The following is a 15,435-nucleotide window of genomic DNA, read 5'->3' as shown; positions in this document are numbered from 1 at the left end:
TTATATCAATGAGATAAATAATACATTTGTGTTCTGTAATTACAGACGCTGATCCGTTTTAAACCGAACAGCTTGAAGGCAGTGACACCTGTCAAACTGAGTTTTACAAAGCAACAAAATTATATGCACATGTGTATCACTCTCAGCTGTTGTGTAGCACAGTGAACTTGCTGTAGTGGGCAAAATACTAACAGAAAAAATCACTATTGGGAAGGGTACGTTATGGCTCATTTTCATGTAAACTTTAGCATCTCCAGCATAGTAGAACAGTATCGGAACAATGGCTTTGTGGCAAGACCGACTACTGTTAGTGTTGTAATTGAACGTTATGTACAACCGAAATCGCGTCCAAAGAGGGCATCAGTGAAATTTAAGACCTGTTCTAAAGAAGATCTGGGATATGGCGATCTCTGAGAATCCATCACCACAGGTCTACCGCATTACATGATTATATATGGCCTATCACAAATTCAGGGTGCGAACTGTCCGCAAGGCCAGCGTGCATGCGTTAACATCACGCCATATCAGGAAGTGGAAGAACAAGGGAGTTCTTTTAACAGGCTTAGATTTAGAGAATTAAATTTAAGATTTTGATATAATAAGGAATGAATTAAGAACAGTACCACGAAAAGGCAAGAAATTCGAAACTCATTCAAAAAGTACACATTTTGTAATCTGTTCAAACAAAAGGCATATTGCTGCCCACGGAACTTGCACATGCGTGTCAATCAATAAAACTAGACATTACACAGAAAAGCACAAAATAACTGTTGCAAGAGCCATGTTCTAAGTTAATCTTTTTTTTACCATACTGTGAAGGGCATGGTATCAAGTGTTTCGTGACCAAATATAAGGAGCTTCGACACCAAATTTCAGTTTGCTAAAATGGAACTTCTTAAAGATTATGACAAATGATTGAATGGATCACGCTCTATTTCAATCTAATGTAAGATATAAAGATTACGAAAAGGAGCTGTGCATTTAATGTTCAATTGTAATGTTTGTCGGTTTGTGTAAATGACAATTTTGTACTAATGCCTCCAATGAAAGAAGAAATTCTTAAGGGTTTACGTATCAGTCTCTTGCTTTGTCAAAATGCATTCGCATTATATATATATATATATATATATATATATATATATATATATATATATATATATATACGAGGAGAAAGTAGAAAGTAAGGTTGCAAAGTCTGCAGTGAAGCGTGTATATATATTATTTCACAAAACCAATACAGCCAACAGATAGTACATACATTAGGTTATTTTTTTCGACATAGTCTCCATGTCGGTAGACTCCATATGCAAGGAGGATGGTCGATAATGTCCCAACGAAATTGGTTCAACAGCGTGGTGGTCTTCTGGGCTGTTTTCTCTACCAGCCGCGAACTTTTGACACCATTCTGCAACATGCTGACGAGACATTACAGTCTCTCCATAAACCTCTACCAGCTGCCGATTAATTTCAGCCGCGATTACATGCTTCGCTCACAGAAATCGAATAACTGAGCGGACTTCTTCGAGAGACGTTTTCCAAACGAGTCGCCATCTGTGTTTACCTACAACTAGCACCATAGGTAACGGGTGGCTGAAACTATGCACAGTTGCCAACTTCATGTATTAAAATTACCACACACTCCTCATTCCTCTCTAACAAACGAAACTTTAGAAATATCGGCCTTGTAACCTTAATTTCTGATCCTTCCTCGTATATTAAATAAATAAATAACAGAATTTATTTTCACATAGCAAAGGACATTTAATAGACTTAAGGGAAAAGTTATTAAAATTCCTTTTCATTTCAAAGAAAAAAGAAAAATATTTTCCCGTTGTTAGAGAATTTCATAAAATTATAAAAGATTGAGCAGTGCTATCGAACGCTAAGATGAAATACATCTATTCGGTCGTTAAACCAATTTCTTAGATTACAGCTACAATTCAGTAATAGAACTTTCTATGATTATTATAGATAATTAGCATACACGACATATAGCACTAATTTAGTAAATTCAACTTTATGTGAAGCAAACTCTCTTAATAAGAAGTTTCATTTTACTTTAATTAATTTTCAGGAACACCTTTAAATCAGATCAAATCATTTAATTACACACGAAGCCCCTTGGTCTGCAAATTATTTTGTAAATATTAACAATTGCAACTTATTACAACGCATGCACACTTTTATTTAACATTTTCTCCCTAACCAACACCCATATACATTGGTTGGCTAAGAAAAAAGACAGCACATGTACTAACACCGTTAACCGTTATTAGATAAAATTCACCTACGATCACCTATAAAATTTACACGAAATATCTCATGTCTAAAACACAGATTACAAACTTGTTTGTGGAAAACGATATATTCATGACTAAGTATTCTTCCCGAAGACTTATTCTAGCCCACTTTTGCCATTACCTAACGTCGTTAAATGGGACAATTAAGCCAATAGAACCGACATATAATGGACACTTATTTCCCTGTGGTTAAGAAGGATATATACAGGGTGGCCCAAAAGTAGGTATACAGTCTCGTACTGTTCAACCCATTGCATTTTATATCATTTCTTACTGTTATCCATCATCTAGACTCAGTTTTTTTTTTTTTTTTTTGTTCTTAATGTGTTTTTACTTATATCTTAAGCTCGGAACAGTCGAAGCAAATAAACCTATAAGCCAGAATGTTATAGTTGATCAATGCAGGGGTGTATACCTATTTTTTGCACCACCCTGTACAGAATTGGAAATTAGTGAGGTGGAGTGAAAGGATAGAATGAAAATTAGGATTCGGGACATCATGTGAGTAATAACAGTGTGACTGACTTCATTATATAGATATTCACTTGCACACGTGAATTAATATTGTTTCGACACAAGCCATTTGATTCTTTATAATGTCAACAAGTTGATCATTCACAGAAACATTTCATGTTATAATTAGTCTAAACTTTCTAACAGTTATACATGACCTACAGAACAGCTGAATAGCAATTTTTGTAAACACGAGATACCAATAGAGAACTTTGGAGTAAAACTGTTTTAAAATTTGTTTGATTTGGTGTAGAATATAACAGAAAGGGAAAAAAGTGCACTTTTTATCGATCCCTAGCTTCATCTCAAAGTTATGAGTAAGCTGCAAAACACTATATATATATTCTGTAACTTTGCTTGGTATGTAATTAAACACAATCAAATTAATTGCTGAGCATAACATATTCACATTTAAAAACTACACAGGTGTAACAGTTTCATCAACTATCACTTTGGTTTCATCAGACACTATCTTTTCATAGCGAAGAGCTTCAAGATGATAAAAAAAAAAAAAAAAAGGTGAAGAAATGTGATGCGGTCGTACAGTTCACGGGTTGGCCTCGATAATTTAATGCGGTACGCTAGTCGGAGAGCATGTCGTTCCATTATTAACAGATAGTGCATGATTAAGCCAAAGTGTTAGTTGGTGAAACTGTTACATGTATATAGTTTTTAATGTGAATATACTGTTTTGCTTAGCAAATAGTTTCTTTGTGTTATAGTTTGTAAACAAACTCTTGAAAAAACTTAAATACATTCAAACCTTGACAGAGGTACAAATATATATTAAATTGCCGTTTTAGCTCTGTCAAGGTTTGAATATATTCCTTCAGTTTTTTAAAATACGTATATAGTGTTTTGCACCTTCCTCGTAACTTTGAGACGAGGAACCTCAATCAATACATATACAATGAATACTGTTAACAAATTTAAGTTATAGAACGTGTTTTACGTTTTAATTATTTCAGTAACTACATCTCAATATAAATCTGCAATGTTAAACTAGCAGAATTAAGAGTTCAATAGGAATCCCACATTAAAATATGATTATGTGGTATCAGAATTTCGATATCAAAAATCATTCTCGATAAAATATCGGAACTTGACTGAAAAATTGAAATATTTGAAAGTATTGAAATATCTAATATCAAATTATTGAAAAGTATCGATGCAACAATGATTGATATTTTTGATATCAATATTTCAAAATATGGACCTATTAATCTATCTACTGAAAAATCGGACAGTCATACACTAAAACGTAAAACACCTTCTCTAATCTAATTCCTCCGAAGTTCGTCGTTATCTATGCAAATATATATACCTATAAAGAATATATACAAACACACACAAACAAAAGTAGTGCCCCGGTTCAAGGCATTAGTTCACTGAATCAAGGCTTATAGATACAATGAAAACATGCATTCTTCTTACGATGTCAAAATTTTATATATATCGTAACAAGAATGCATGTTTTCATTGTATCTTTTATAAGCGTTGATTCAGTAGAACTTACACACACCCTGCAACTCCATAAACACAAGAAGTTATGTGTAACGACAGAGATAGGATCGATACAGCAGCCCGTTGCAATTACAAATAAATGTAATTGTTACCTTTTATATACACACTGGGATGAGATTAGGACTGTGCGATATCCGAATTTGCATATGGTCAATCGATGTCGAAAAATATTGAAACTTGATCAATATATCGTACTAAAAATGTTGAGATATTCTATATTGAAATAGCGATTAGTAATATTGTTTGACATTGATATTTGAAAATATTGATATATTGAAATATCGCACAGCCCTAGATTACATAATTCATGAGATATGATTTCACATCCTGCTATTTCCTTCCAACAAAATGGACCTAGACCAAAACGTGTGTAATTTTTCTGGAAAGATAAGTAATGAAAGTACTGATTGTCGATATATTGGCGTTTAGGTAATCGATATATTATGAGACAAGCACATTACTGGGAGTTTGATGGATGGGATAAGTAGTACAAGCCATGGATACATTTACGAAATGACTGTGAGAGCTACTTGCTTCTTCATTATCTGGAGACCGTACAGTTCTTACTATTTATTTATTTTATTTATTTATTTATTTATTTATTTGCAGTATTTCAGGTACAACCGAAAGATTGTTTTACACTCGTCACATTACTAATGGAAGAAAGTCGATTAAAACCTATGTATTAAAAGAATCATTTCTACATCTAGCTGGTGGGATTGACAAGATATTATCGGAAAAAGTTGCAGTGTTAGTGGCCACGGGATTGGAATTCAGCATCTATAGATCACTACAAGAGAGTGATAACTGTTGATCTGTGCTGGCTTGGTGAACATATACTAATAAAGATGACGATATTCCAGAAAGACCATGTACAATTTCAAGGTTAGGACAGCATTGTACTGATTTCAGCAATAATCTAGTTTGCAGATATAAATCTTGTAGGATGTTGTAACAAGACCCGCCAGATATGAATATACCAGAATTATTAAGTGCTGGGTAGAGTGTGTGGCTGAATATATCAATAGAGGTAAGGTTATATGACTCGATTGATGACTTAGTGATTATCTCATGAATTATGACATCTCAGTGCCAATCAATTTGACACTTTACACACTCTAGCCATTGATAAGTACAACATTATTAATGTTTTACCATCCTTCAACGTTTTAAATATTACTCTTCACTTCATTTTTTTACACATCTCAACAAGCGAAGTTCCATATTACATTGTGAATTTTTAATAAACGTTTAAGCTATAGGGATTAATATTAAACCGGAAGTGAAAGATCAAGTACTTCCGGCTTTAATAGACTGATAAGGATGGAGACAGAATCTACGAGTATTATTCGGACGTTGAATCAATCACAAAAAATTAAATAAATAAAACAAAATACGATAAAAAAATTAAAAAAAAAAAAAATACCCGGCTTGGCTGTTTTGGCTATCATACCTATGGACAGACTATATAGCGTGTTCAGTAAGACTTCCCATATTTATGAACTGTATGAACTAGAAGTCGAACAAAATCTTACTGTTATAAGAATTCTAGCATAAGTTTACTTTTTATCTATATAAATAAAAATAAAAGTAACTGATTTCATAACTCTTGAACCACCCAACCGAACTCGATAAAATTTTCAACATACAAGAGGTTCGGGTCTGGGATGTTTTTTATCATTTCACTTTGACAGTGCAAGGTAGAGAAGGGATATATATATATATATATAATGATCAAAAATGATCGACATTAGTATCGAATCCATAGTTTTTGGAGTCGCTAATATAAACAGTGTCACTTCCGAAGCCGTTTGAATCCAAATTCAGCCCCGCAAGGGAAGCTGGACGGGAAAGATATATAAAAATGATCGAAAATGACCGATATTAGTGCTGAATCCATAGTTTTTTGGAGTCGCTGAGACGACCAGTGACACTTTCGATGTCGTTCAAATCATAATTCAGCCCCGCTACTTGAAGGAGGGGGAGAGAGACAAAAATGATCGAAAATGACCGATATCAGAAAACGCTTCAGAAATAGTAAAAAAGACTGACTAATGGAACAGATTACTGTTTTTTTAAACTTTAATTCAGCGAAGCGGGTAATTGGCGCTACTTTAATTAAAATATACTGTGATTTATTTACTTTTAAACACACGGTGTTGTCCCAACAGTTAAGTCTATTCCAATAAAGCACTTTTATATAACTGTGAATCGTGCATACTTGCTTCTTTTCGTATTCGCTTTACTATCAACATTAAGCTTCGTAAGACATAATTAATAATCGTAACATAATATTAACGAAGTAAACAAATTTTGTTGTGAAAAAAATAACTTGTTTACTAGTATTTTATTTACAAGCACCAAACCAGAGAAGCATTCTTTTACACCATTCGTTTGATAAGAATGAATTTCAGTCACGATGTTAACTTCAGAAACTTTTAATCATAAAGGAAATCAATCGATAGTCTATCCTAATTCACTCACTCTATGATTGAAAAAAATAAAAATGAAATGAAATCTTTGAGATTTAATATCTCATGGTCTGTTAAGGCGTTCTTTAGACTCAAGAAGGACTATGACAAATAGAACTGAATCATTATGAAAAAAATGAAATGAAATCTTTGAGTTTTACGTCCCACGGTTATGCCGGTTGGGCTAAAGGAGACGGTGATGATGAGAGATGAGTGAAATGGTAGAATGAATAAAGTGGGAGGAAACGGGAGAGCCCCGAGAAAACCCACGAGCACGGTGTTTGTCCACCACAAAGTTCACTTGTCGGGGGCTGGGATCGAACCCGGGACCCCAAGCACCAGAGGTGAACGCTCTACCACTGAGCCACTGCGCCCCCTGAATCATTATGAAGTGGTGGAATGACAATGTGAGAGGGAAACGAAAGAACACCGAGAAAACCCACAAACACGATATTGTCCATCACAAACTCACGTGGACTGCGATAAAACTAGAACTTCCCGCACTAGAGGTGAGCGCTCTCCCACTCAGCCACGTGCCTTCTCTATGGTTTAAGATACCATAAGACCCATCGTCGCAAACGGGAAAGTTTGTCATTGTATCCTATCCTCTGCCAGCCAATCAAGTTACTACTGTTTTACTTAGTTCTCTAAAATCCTTCTAGTTTCTCCTTGGTCTATTTTATATACATCTTATTCTACGCACACATTTTCTTCCTACCCGTCAATAGAACAAATTCTGAACAACACTGAAGAAGCCTGCTAGAGAATAACGATGAATGTTACTGAGCCTAACTGTTAAATTTAACTTATTTAATTGTACACCTACGCTAATATTACATGGATAAAGAGGATAAAGGTAATACTACAGTTTTACTATCGAATGAACGTAGGTACGACGTTATGAAGTTGCGGAAATTGTGGGGAAAAATTCGAATTTGAAGGTTCACCGAATTTACACTTTCTATAGTTTCTATAGTTATTTTTGCCTGTTCGTCTCGATGTACAGTATGTGTACTCGCTTAGAAGCAGTGCTGTACAATATATCCGGATCAAATTTTCAACTTATATTTTTTAATAATACTCTCCAATGTATATTCTTTTCGAACTTTCTTCCTATTTCCAGAAATAAGGGACACTTACTGGAAAGTAAAAATACGAACTTGTTCTTGAAAATAGGTCTAACTATTCTATTTATTTTTAATTGACAACCTTATAAGATACCACCTTGTAGTTGATGAGCACTTAAAATTATATGCCAGTAGCCAAACTGCCCCTATAAAAATTGTTGCGGAAGTACCGCCGCACATACTAGTTCCTTAGTAAAGTCTTGACCTGAAGTAGGTCCTATAGCACTGGAGCTATGAACTTTTAAAGTACATTTTGTTCATGTTTTCGGTACCCTAAAACTCCGAAATGACGGATTTCTGCACCCAGGTTGGTTTATACTTTTCGTCTTATCTTGGTGTCAAGAATCACCTCCAAAACGTTGTCGGTGTTGTTTTGAAACAGCCTATATAAGGAAATGCTTCCGTAATGACTACAGAATGACATGATTCAATTTTAGAAGTGAGGGTGAGAACAGCTTAGTGCAATAGCGCATACCTTTTATTACAACGTGAAAAGTTGAATTCAAAACGTTGAAGTATGATATAATTGAAATATCTTAATGTTAACAACAACACTTACATTACAAATATATTGATGCTAGAACAATAGAAATCATCAGCATATAAAATACAGCTATAAAATACAGCTCATATTTTAGAAGCCTACAGAAAAATCTTTAATTAATACACAAAATACTATATAGGTAAAATAAACGACATTAGAAACTCCTATGAAAGAAGAAACAGAAGTAGTGTGAGTTCCTTTTAATGCTAAGAACATGCATTTACTTCGCTGAAATATCACATTGCTTTTCTAAAGACAATAGCTTGCGAATGAAGAGAATATTAATTTGCATTGTTAAGAAATAATATAGCCACACTCCAACACAATCCAATACGCAGTTAATAACACCTAAAAGAAAGCTGCGTTTTTATATAAAAATATCTTAATCTGCTACCTTGGAAATGGATCCAGGGGGTAAAATTCTTCTAAGGTTTTTGAATTGGACCATTTTCTGAAAGTGGAATCGGAATATGTGTCGAATTACTTTATGTAATTTTGATTAATATAACTGCATAATTTACTTAGCAATTGGATTTTTATAAGCATTTTTTTTTAAATAATTAAAATGTCAATTCATAATTTGCTGCATTAAGAAGTAGCATAATAATAAAGGCGTTTTTTGATAAGAGGCGCAAACGAAACAAAGTGCAATAAGAAGATATTTAAATTTTAGTTGAAGAAAGCCTTTATATGATGCACAACGAGTTAAATGGTTTGAATTTTTCCGATATTTGAACACAAATACACACAAAATTTAGACGAGACCCCAATACTTTTACAAATTATGCTTCAATAAGGATTGTTATATTAACATTCCACTGAAAAAGGGACAGTAACTTCTTGCTAAACTTACATAAATAGTTTCGTGTTCCACATTTCGAAGCTACGTCTACGTAAATCATATTTATAAAACAATATAGTATCAAAATAGCCTAATTTCCTTTCCAAGTTTTCTATTGCAGTTGTAAAATTTATATGATAGTGTACACTAATATATATATTTCGTGTCTATTACTGTAAATATTCACATTAAAACATCACGCGAATTTAATATAACAATAAAACCAACAATAAAACCAACGTTCTACTTCGTTCATTTACACTACATGACTCTTATCATATTTATTGCAAAGAATGAATTCATATATAATCCCTATAAAATTACATTTGACACATCTCTGGATTCTGCTGCACAATAGAGACTTATATTAGGAGCAACACGTTACAGTAAATCCGTATTTGAAAACAGAATTGATGTCTATGGTTCATAATATACACTCGGTTAAATCATTTCTATTTCTTTAATAGACAGAGTTACATTTTCTTCTAAGTCTGAGGCCTTCCTAATAAGAAATGAGACGCGATTATCTATTCAGCGATTATTTCAACAACAGAAGTCAGAACAAATAAAACATCGAAGACCCCTGCAACGGAGAAAAATGTTGATGTTCTATTGTGAATAAAATGATTTTATACGTGATAGTTAAATATCCATTATATTACAAAATGGTACAAATATTTTAGAAATCATTGCAACAAAATTTTAAAAGGTCTATTTTTAGTAGAATATGCACATATTTGACAACTAATTCAAATTTTACAGTAAGTTCTTCATATTATTTATGAACTGCTTGTAATATTGTATACTTTAAGCTTCCAAAATGTGCCCTATCGTAACCAAGTGGCTACGGAACGTGTTTTCTATGGACGTTGTATAAGCCTCGATTACCAAATGATGATTCCCGGTACAGTGTTCATCTCGAATAGAAACCCGAGTTATGGCTCGATCTAAAGCATTGCGTGTTTTGCATCAATGTTTTCAAGCACATACTACGTTGGGTACAGGGGGGATTCCACATCAGGAGCAGATACCAACTATGTGAACCGATTTCAAACCCATTCACAATACGTGAAAATAGGTTTTGCTGAAATCAAATGAATGGCGGGGACGCTGGATGGTCCACGCTGTATCAACTAATAGAATTTATGTAAGACCGGGGACCACTTGGGAGCCAGAATGTTAAACTCATAAGTAGCCTTAGGATGCATCTGTATGGTCATCTTACATTGGATCAAACATGATTTGCTCAAGATTCGTGTGTGTTTATATCAACTTTCACTTTCAAATTGTAGCATACAAAATACTGTTCTTAGCTCTAATACGAGAAAACGTGCCTCTTATATTAAAAGGGGAAAAATATTCAAACAATCTTTCAACTTGGATGAATTCCTATTACCTATGTAACTAGTATACATAACTTTAAAAACTAAATCTTGTCAACACATTACTTTCTCATTTCGTTCATTATATTTTCAAAAAGCAGTAAATATTTGTCACTAAGAGCATGAATTATCATCTTGTCTATTTTTTTAAAATTTATTCTCAGAATTACTTTCTATTATTTACAAAGATACATATAACAAGTATCATATTTAAATCTCCCAACATTTGAGTAATTCCTTAGTGAATGAATTATGTTAACTAATGGACTGTAATTAGCATAAGAACACAGAATAACTCACAGAACTGTATGTGCAACTACAAAATTTAATTTTGGATTATTTACATTACTATAACGAAATCCATACAAAAGCTACTTGCCGTTTTCCCATATCTCACAAGTTTTTATTTGTCCAGTGTTATCTTTCCGTCACTTTTCAACATGATTTCCGTCTATCTTTAGTATTTTTTACTCGTCGTTGCAATCTTTCTATCCGCCTACCAAAAGCGACTGAGAATAATATCAAAATAAAACCTTATTTTGCACCACTGAGAGAAAACCTTGCTTCCGATACAGCTATGGAAAGATATCTTTATGATAATATCTTACAAATTCACAAGATGAATTTTAATCGAGTTTGAATACTTATTTACTGCCTCAAGAGAGTTTCAGGTTTTGCTAACAATTTTTAGTCATGTATTTCTAATGGATATCAGAAAAGCTTTTATTACCAAGAAGCAAATTACTACTATAAGAAAGAATCGTTATATATATATCTTCTGGATTTGAAATGATAGCCCATCTTACAAAGTAAACGTGACACTGCACTTCAGGGGTGGCTTTAGGATTTTAATTTTGGGTAAACCCGCTCCCTCGCTTATGGATACATATACACATTTGATTGATTAATGACAGTAGGAAATTACTATTACAGTAGTGGTTGATGCTATTTGTTAAATAATCATCTACCATTCATATAAATAGTGGAAAATATATTTAGTCTTTATTGTGTCTTTTAGCGTTTATATAGTTTTCAACATTTTTGAGTAGGCCCGTGCCTACTCGACATATCCGCTAAAGCCGCCACTGCTGCACTTATGGAAGTACTTTGTTCATAGGAATATTTATAAAAGGACACAACCGCCAAATTTCGGGACGTGATTGGTTCCTTATAATACTAAATGACAAAAAGAAAGAAAGAAAGAAATGTTAATAAATACAGATCAAGAAACGCCCTTTTTCAGAGCTATAATCTGCCGAAAGTTTGGAAGCATCCTAACTTGAATATTATGGTACTTAGCAAAATTTTTCTAAGACTTATTACAGAAATTATTCAAGTTACTATATATTCAGAAAAAAATTACTAAATATTCACATTTGCGTACGGTTTCGTATGTACATAAGGGATTTCAAAGAATAAGCTAAGTAACTACTGAAAAACTTTCCGACAAGCCATTCTCAAATAAAAATCGTTGAGTCGATGCCGTACGTTTTGCAAGCATAAACACTTGCGTAAATTGTGGGCTAGTTCATGTATAATTTCTTGAATAGCTTGAACTGCATAAAATGTAAGCTAGTTCCTGTATAATTTCTCGAACCATTTGAACTAACTGTAAGTATCACACGGCTTCAAACACTGAATTTTCTGTCAGGAACTCATTGCTTTGAAAGGAGACATTTTTCGACCCGTAATTATCAAAAATTTTTCTTACATTACCAAAAGAAATCACTTCTCAAACATGACTGTTTTCTGCCCTCTATGTAAATGATATGCAAGGGCCGTCCAAAAAATTGAATATTTTGGATATGAAACATAAAAGACAGAGTATATATATATCATAGCGTGATATCAGTTTTTCTATACCGCCATTGTACTCTGTTGCTGCTAATGTATTCAAAGCAGATTCTTTCAACTTTCTCAACAAGTAGGAATCGAAAGCCTAAGCACGCTCTGCACCTTATAATTGGAATAATTCTCCATTTTAAGAATTAGGATTAGGAATTCGATTTCTGGACTTTCGGCAGCTTCGCCATGTTACCCCGTCAAATATGTGGGATGACGTTCCTCGGAGATCACACTGTTTGGGGAAATGGGGAGGAAGAAAGGAATGGGGGAAGGATGGAAACGGCCTGGGACCATTATGTTAGGTACTATCCCGGTATTTGCCTGGCGTGAATAAGGAAAACCCAGAGAAAATCTCAATCAGGATAGCTGGCCTGAAAAAGCTGCTACACCTTTCCGACAGTGTCCCCACTAGGAATTCTCAATTTTAAGGCGCATATTTAGGACGCACAACCGGATATTTCTTATGTTCACTTTGCATCATCTCGCAAATTGATCCAAACTAAGGGATCGATGGTGGAGTACGCTGGGTGCTACAATCGAATGTTCCTTCCTTCCGAAAAGCACTTTACCCCTGACGCTGCAATACGTAGTTGAATACATTGGCGGTAACAGAGTACAACGGCGGAATAGAAAAACTGGAATCACGCTTTGATAAGTGCTTGAAAAGTACGATAAGGAATATAGTTTCTGTCTGTATTTCATGCCAAAACGATCCTCTGGATGGCCCTCATATTTACGGAATGTGAGCCATGACCAGCAAACAAATATGATTTCATAAATTATACTTTTATAAATAAACAACTAAGCAATATTTCTTCAGAAATAATAACAAGCAGTTGTGTCATTTGTACACCACGTGAATGATTTTGGTTTGTATGTAAGAATATATTGTACTGGAAATTATTCATTAAAAGCTTAACCCGAAAACATTCCAAATTATCTGTTTGTGAACGTTTCGGGGAAAAAATGATTACCTTCCTTAGCATAGGTGCTGAGGCGTGTACTTCTCTAAGTAACTTCTTGCTGAAACGTTCAAAAATAGACAATTTTATGTGCTTCCGAAGTAAATACTTTTTAATGACTGTTGAATAAGCATTCTATTAAATCAAGTAGATATTTCGAATTAATTGTAATCCCCATATTTTTTTTTATGGACAATCTCCAGATAACCAAAATTAAATGTTGAGGAAATGTCTTTTAAAAGTATTTTGTCTATACATTAAATTATTACGCCGAAGATAAAGCAAAGAATATGATTGATGTACGTGTGTGTATTTGTGTATCAGTATACAACAGCAAAAATTAACCCGCATTTTAATGTATTATATGTATGTATTACACATAAGATGATTCAATGTACGATTACAAGAATGGATTAAGATTTCCTTTTGAAGGTTCACTTATGTTCTACATTTTGCAAAAGTAATAACAATTTTCAGTCATGCTTAAAATGGGAGGAAAGTGTCTACTCTACGTAAAAAACGAACTTCTCATGACAAGTTAGAGGTGCCCAAAACAAAGAAGCACTATCATCTGAGATCATGCCAGTGGGTGCCCAGTTTTTTTTAGTGCAAGTGGAGAACCCCAGAGATACAGACCACAGTTTTTACCTCCTTGCAAGCTAGATTATAAATGATAGCTGATCCTCTCTCCTGCAGCACAGGCCTGTCTGACAGTAAGGAATGCACTGCCACTTTTGTTGTTACCCTAATGTTGCTGATCGTTGCATTGCAAAACTGCCACTCAGAGATATACAACAGCCACTCAGAACTGCTAAGGTTTTCGAATAAGTTACAAATCTGAAAAAAAAGAATCAAGTGTAAATTATATTGTAATCATATGGTGCACCTTTAGAAACTTTTTTTAAATACAGGGTGGTCCAAAATTATGTCGTATATGATGTTTGACTGAGTGTAGTATTTGTAATTCTGGACAAAAACTTTTGATATGGCAACACTGTGTAGCCTGAGAGTGCGGATAACGGTCATTGGACTTATAACCGTTAGTGTGCCATACCAGTGCGAGAGTGCCTGAACGAAATATTCCCGAAACGCTGGATGGGTCGACGTGGGTCTGTGGAGTGGCCAGGTCAATTTTCCGATTAGACACCATCTGACTTTTTCATATGAGGTGTTTTAAAGGACAAAGTGTATCAACATCATACGCAATTTGGCCGAACTAATACAGAAGAGTTCCACAGGATACCAGTACGGTTCTGTCAAGCTGCTTGTGACAAAGTTTCTCAGAAAAGCCCCACAGGACAGCAGTACAGGTTTGTCAAGCTGCTTGTGACAAAGTTTCTCAGAAAAGCCCCACAGGACAGCAGTACAGATTTGTCAAGCTGCTTGTGACAAAGTTTCTCAGAAAAGCCCCACAGGACAGCAGTACAGGTTTGTCAAGCTGCTTGTGACAAAGTTTCTCAGAAAAGCCCCACAGGACAGCAGTACAGGTTTGTCAAGCTGCTTGTGACAAAGTTTCTGAAAAAAGCCCCACAGGACAACAGTACAGGTTTGTCAAGCTGCTTGTGACAAAGTTTCTGAAAAAAGCCCCACAGGACAACAGTACAGGTTTGTCAAGCTGCTTGTGACAAAGTTTCTCAGAAAAGCCCCACAGGACAGCAGTACAGGTTTGTCAAGCTGTTTGTGACAAAGTTTCTCAGAAAAGCTCCACAGGACAGCAGTACAGGTTTGTCAAGCTGCTTGTGACAAAGTTTCTCAGAAAAGCTCCACAGGACAGCAGTACAGGTTTGTCAAGCTGCTTGTGACAAAGTTTCTCGGAAAAGCCCCACAGGACAACAGTACAGGTTTGTCAAGCTGCTTGTGACAAAGTTTCTCAGAAAAGCCCCACAGGACAGCAGTACAGGTTTGTCAAGCTGCTTGTCACAAAGT

General features: G+C 34.6%; 1 protein-coding gene across 5 annotated transcripts in view; it reads right to left on the bottom strand.

Moving 5' to 3' along the window:
* The window catches only part of LOC145664827 (uncharacterized), a 195,554-nt gene that overhangs the window by 6,190 nt on the left and 173,929 nt on the right, over positions 1-15,435 (bottom strand). For 3 of the 5 annotated variants that reach the window (XM_081731821.1, XM_081731822.1, XM_081731826.1), the window contains 2 exons: positions 14,158-14,346; positions 8,874-8,930 (listed from right to left, as the gene is read on the bottom strand). In XM_081731821.1, coding sequence (XP_081587947.1) covers positions 8,874-8,930; positions 14,158-14,346 — 246 coding nt within the window. Of the gene's footprint in view, positions 1-8,873; positions 8,931-14,145; positions 14,347-15,435 lie in introns of all 5 variants that reach the window. The other 2 variants (XM_081731823.1, XM_081731824.1) reach the window with 2 other exon arrangements.

Source organism: Thermobia domestica, chromosome 11 (genome assembly GCF_964235325.1).
Source record: "Thermobia domestica chromosome 11, izTheDome1.hap1.1, whole genome shotgun sequence".
Classification (NCBI taxonomy): Eukaryota; Metazoa; Arthropoda; class Insecta; order Zygentoma; family Lepismatidae; genus Thermobia; species Thermobia domestica.
The sequence above is the reverse complement of the archived record's forward strand: the minus strand, read 5'-3'. Positions and strand labels throughout refer to the sequence as shown.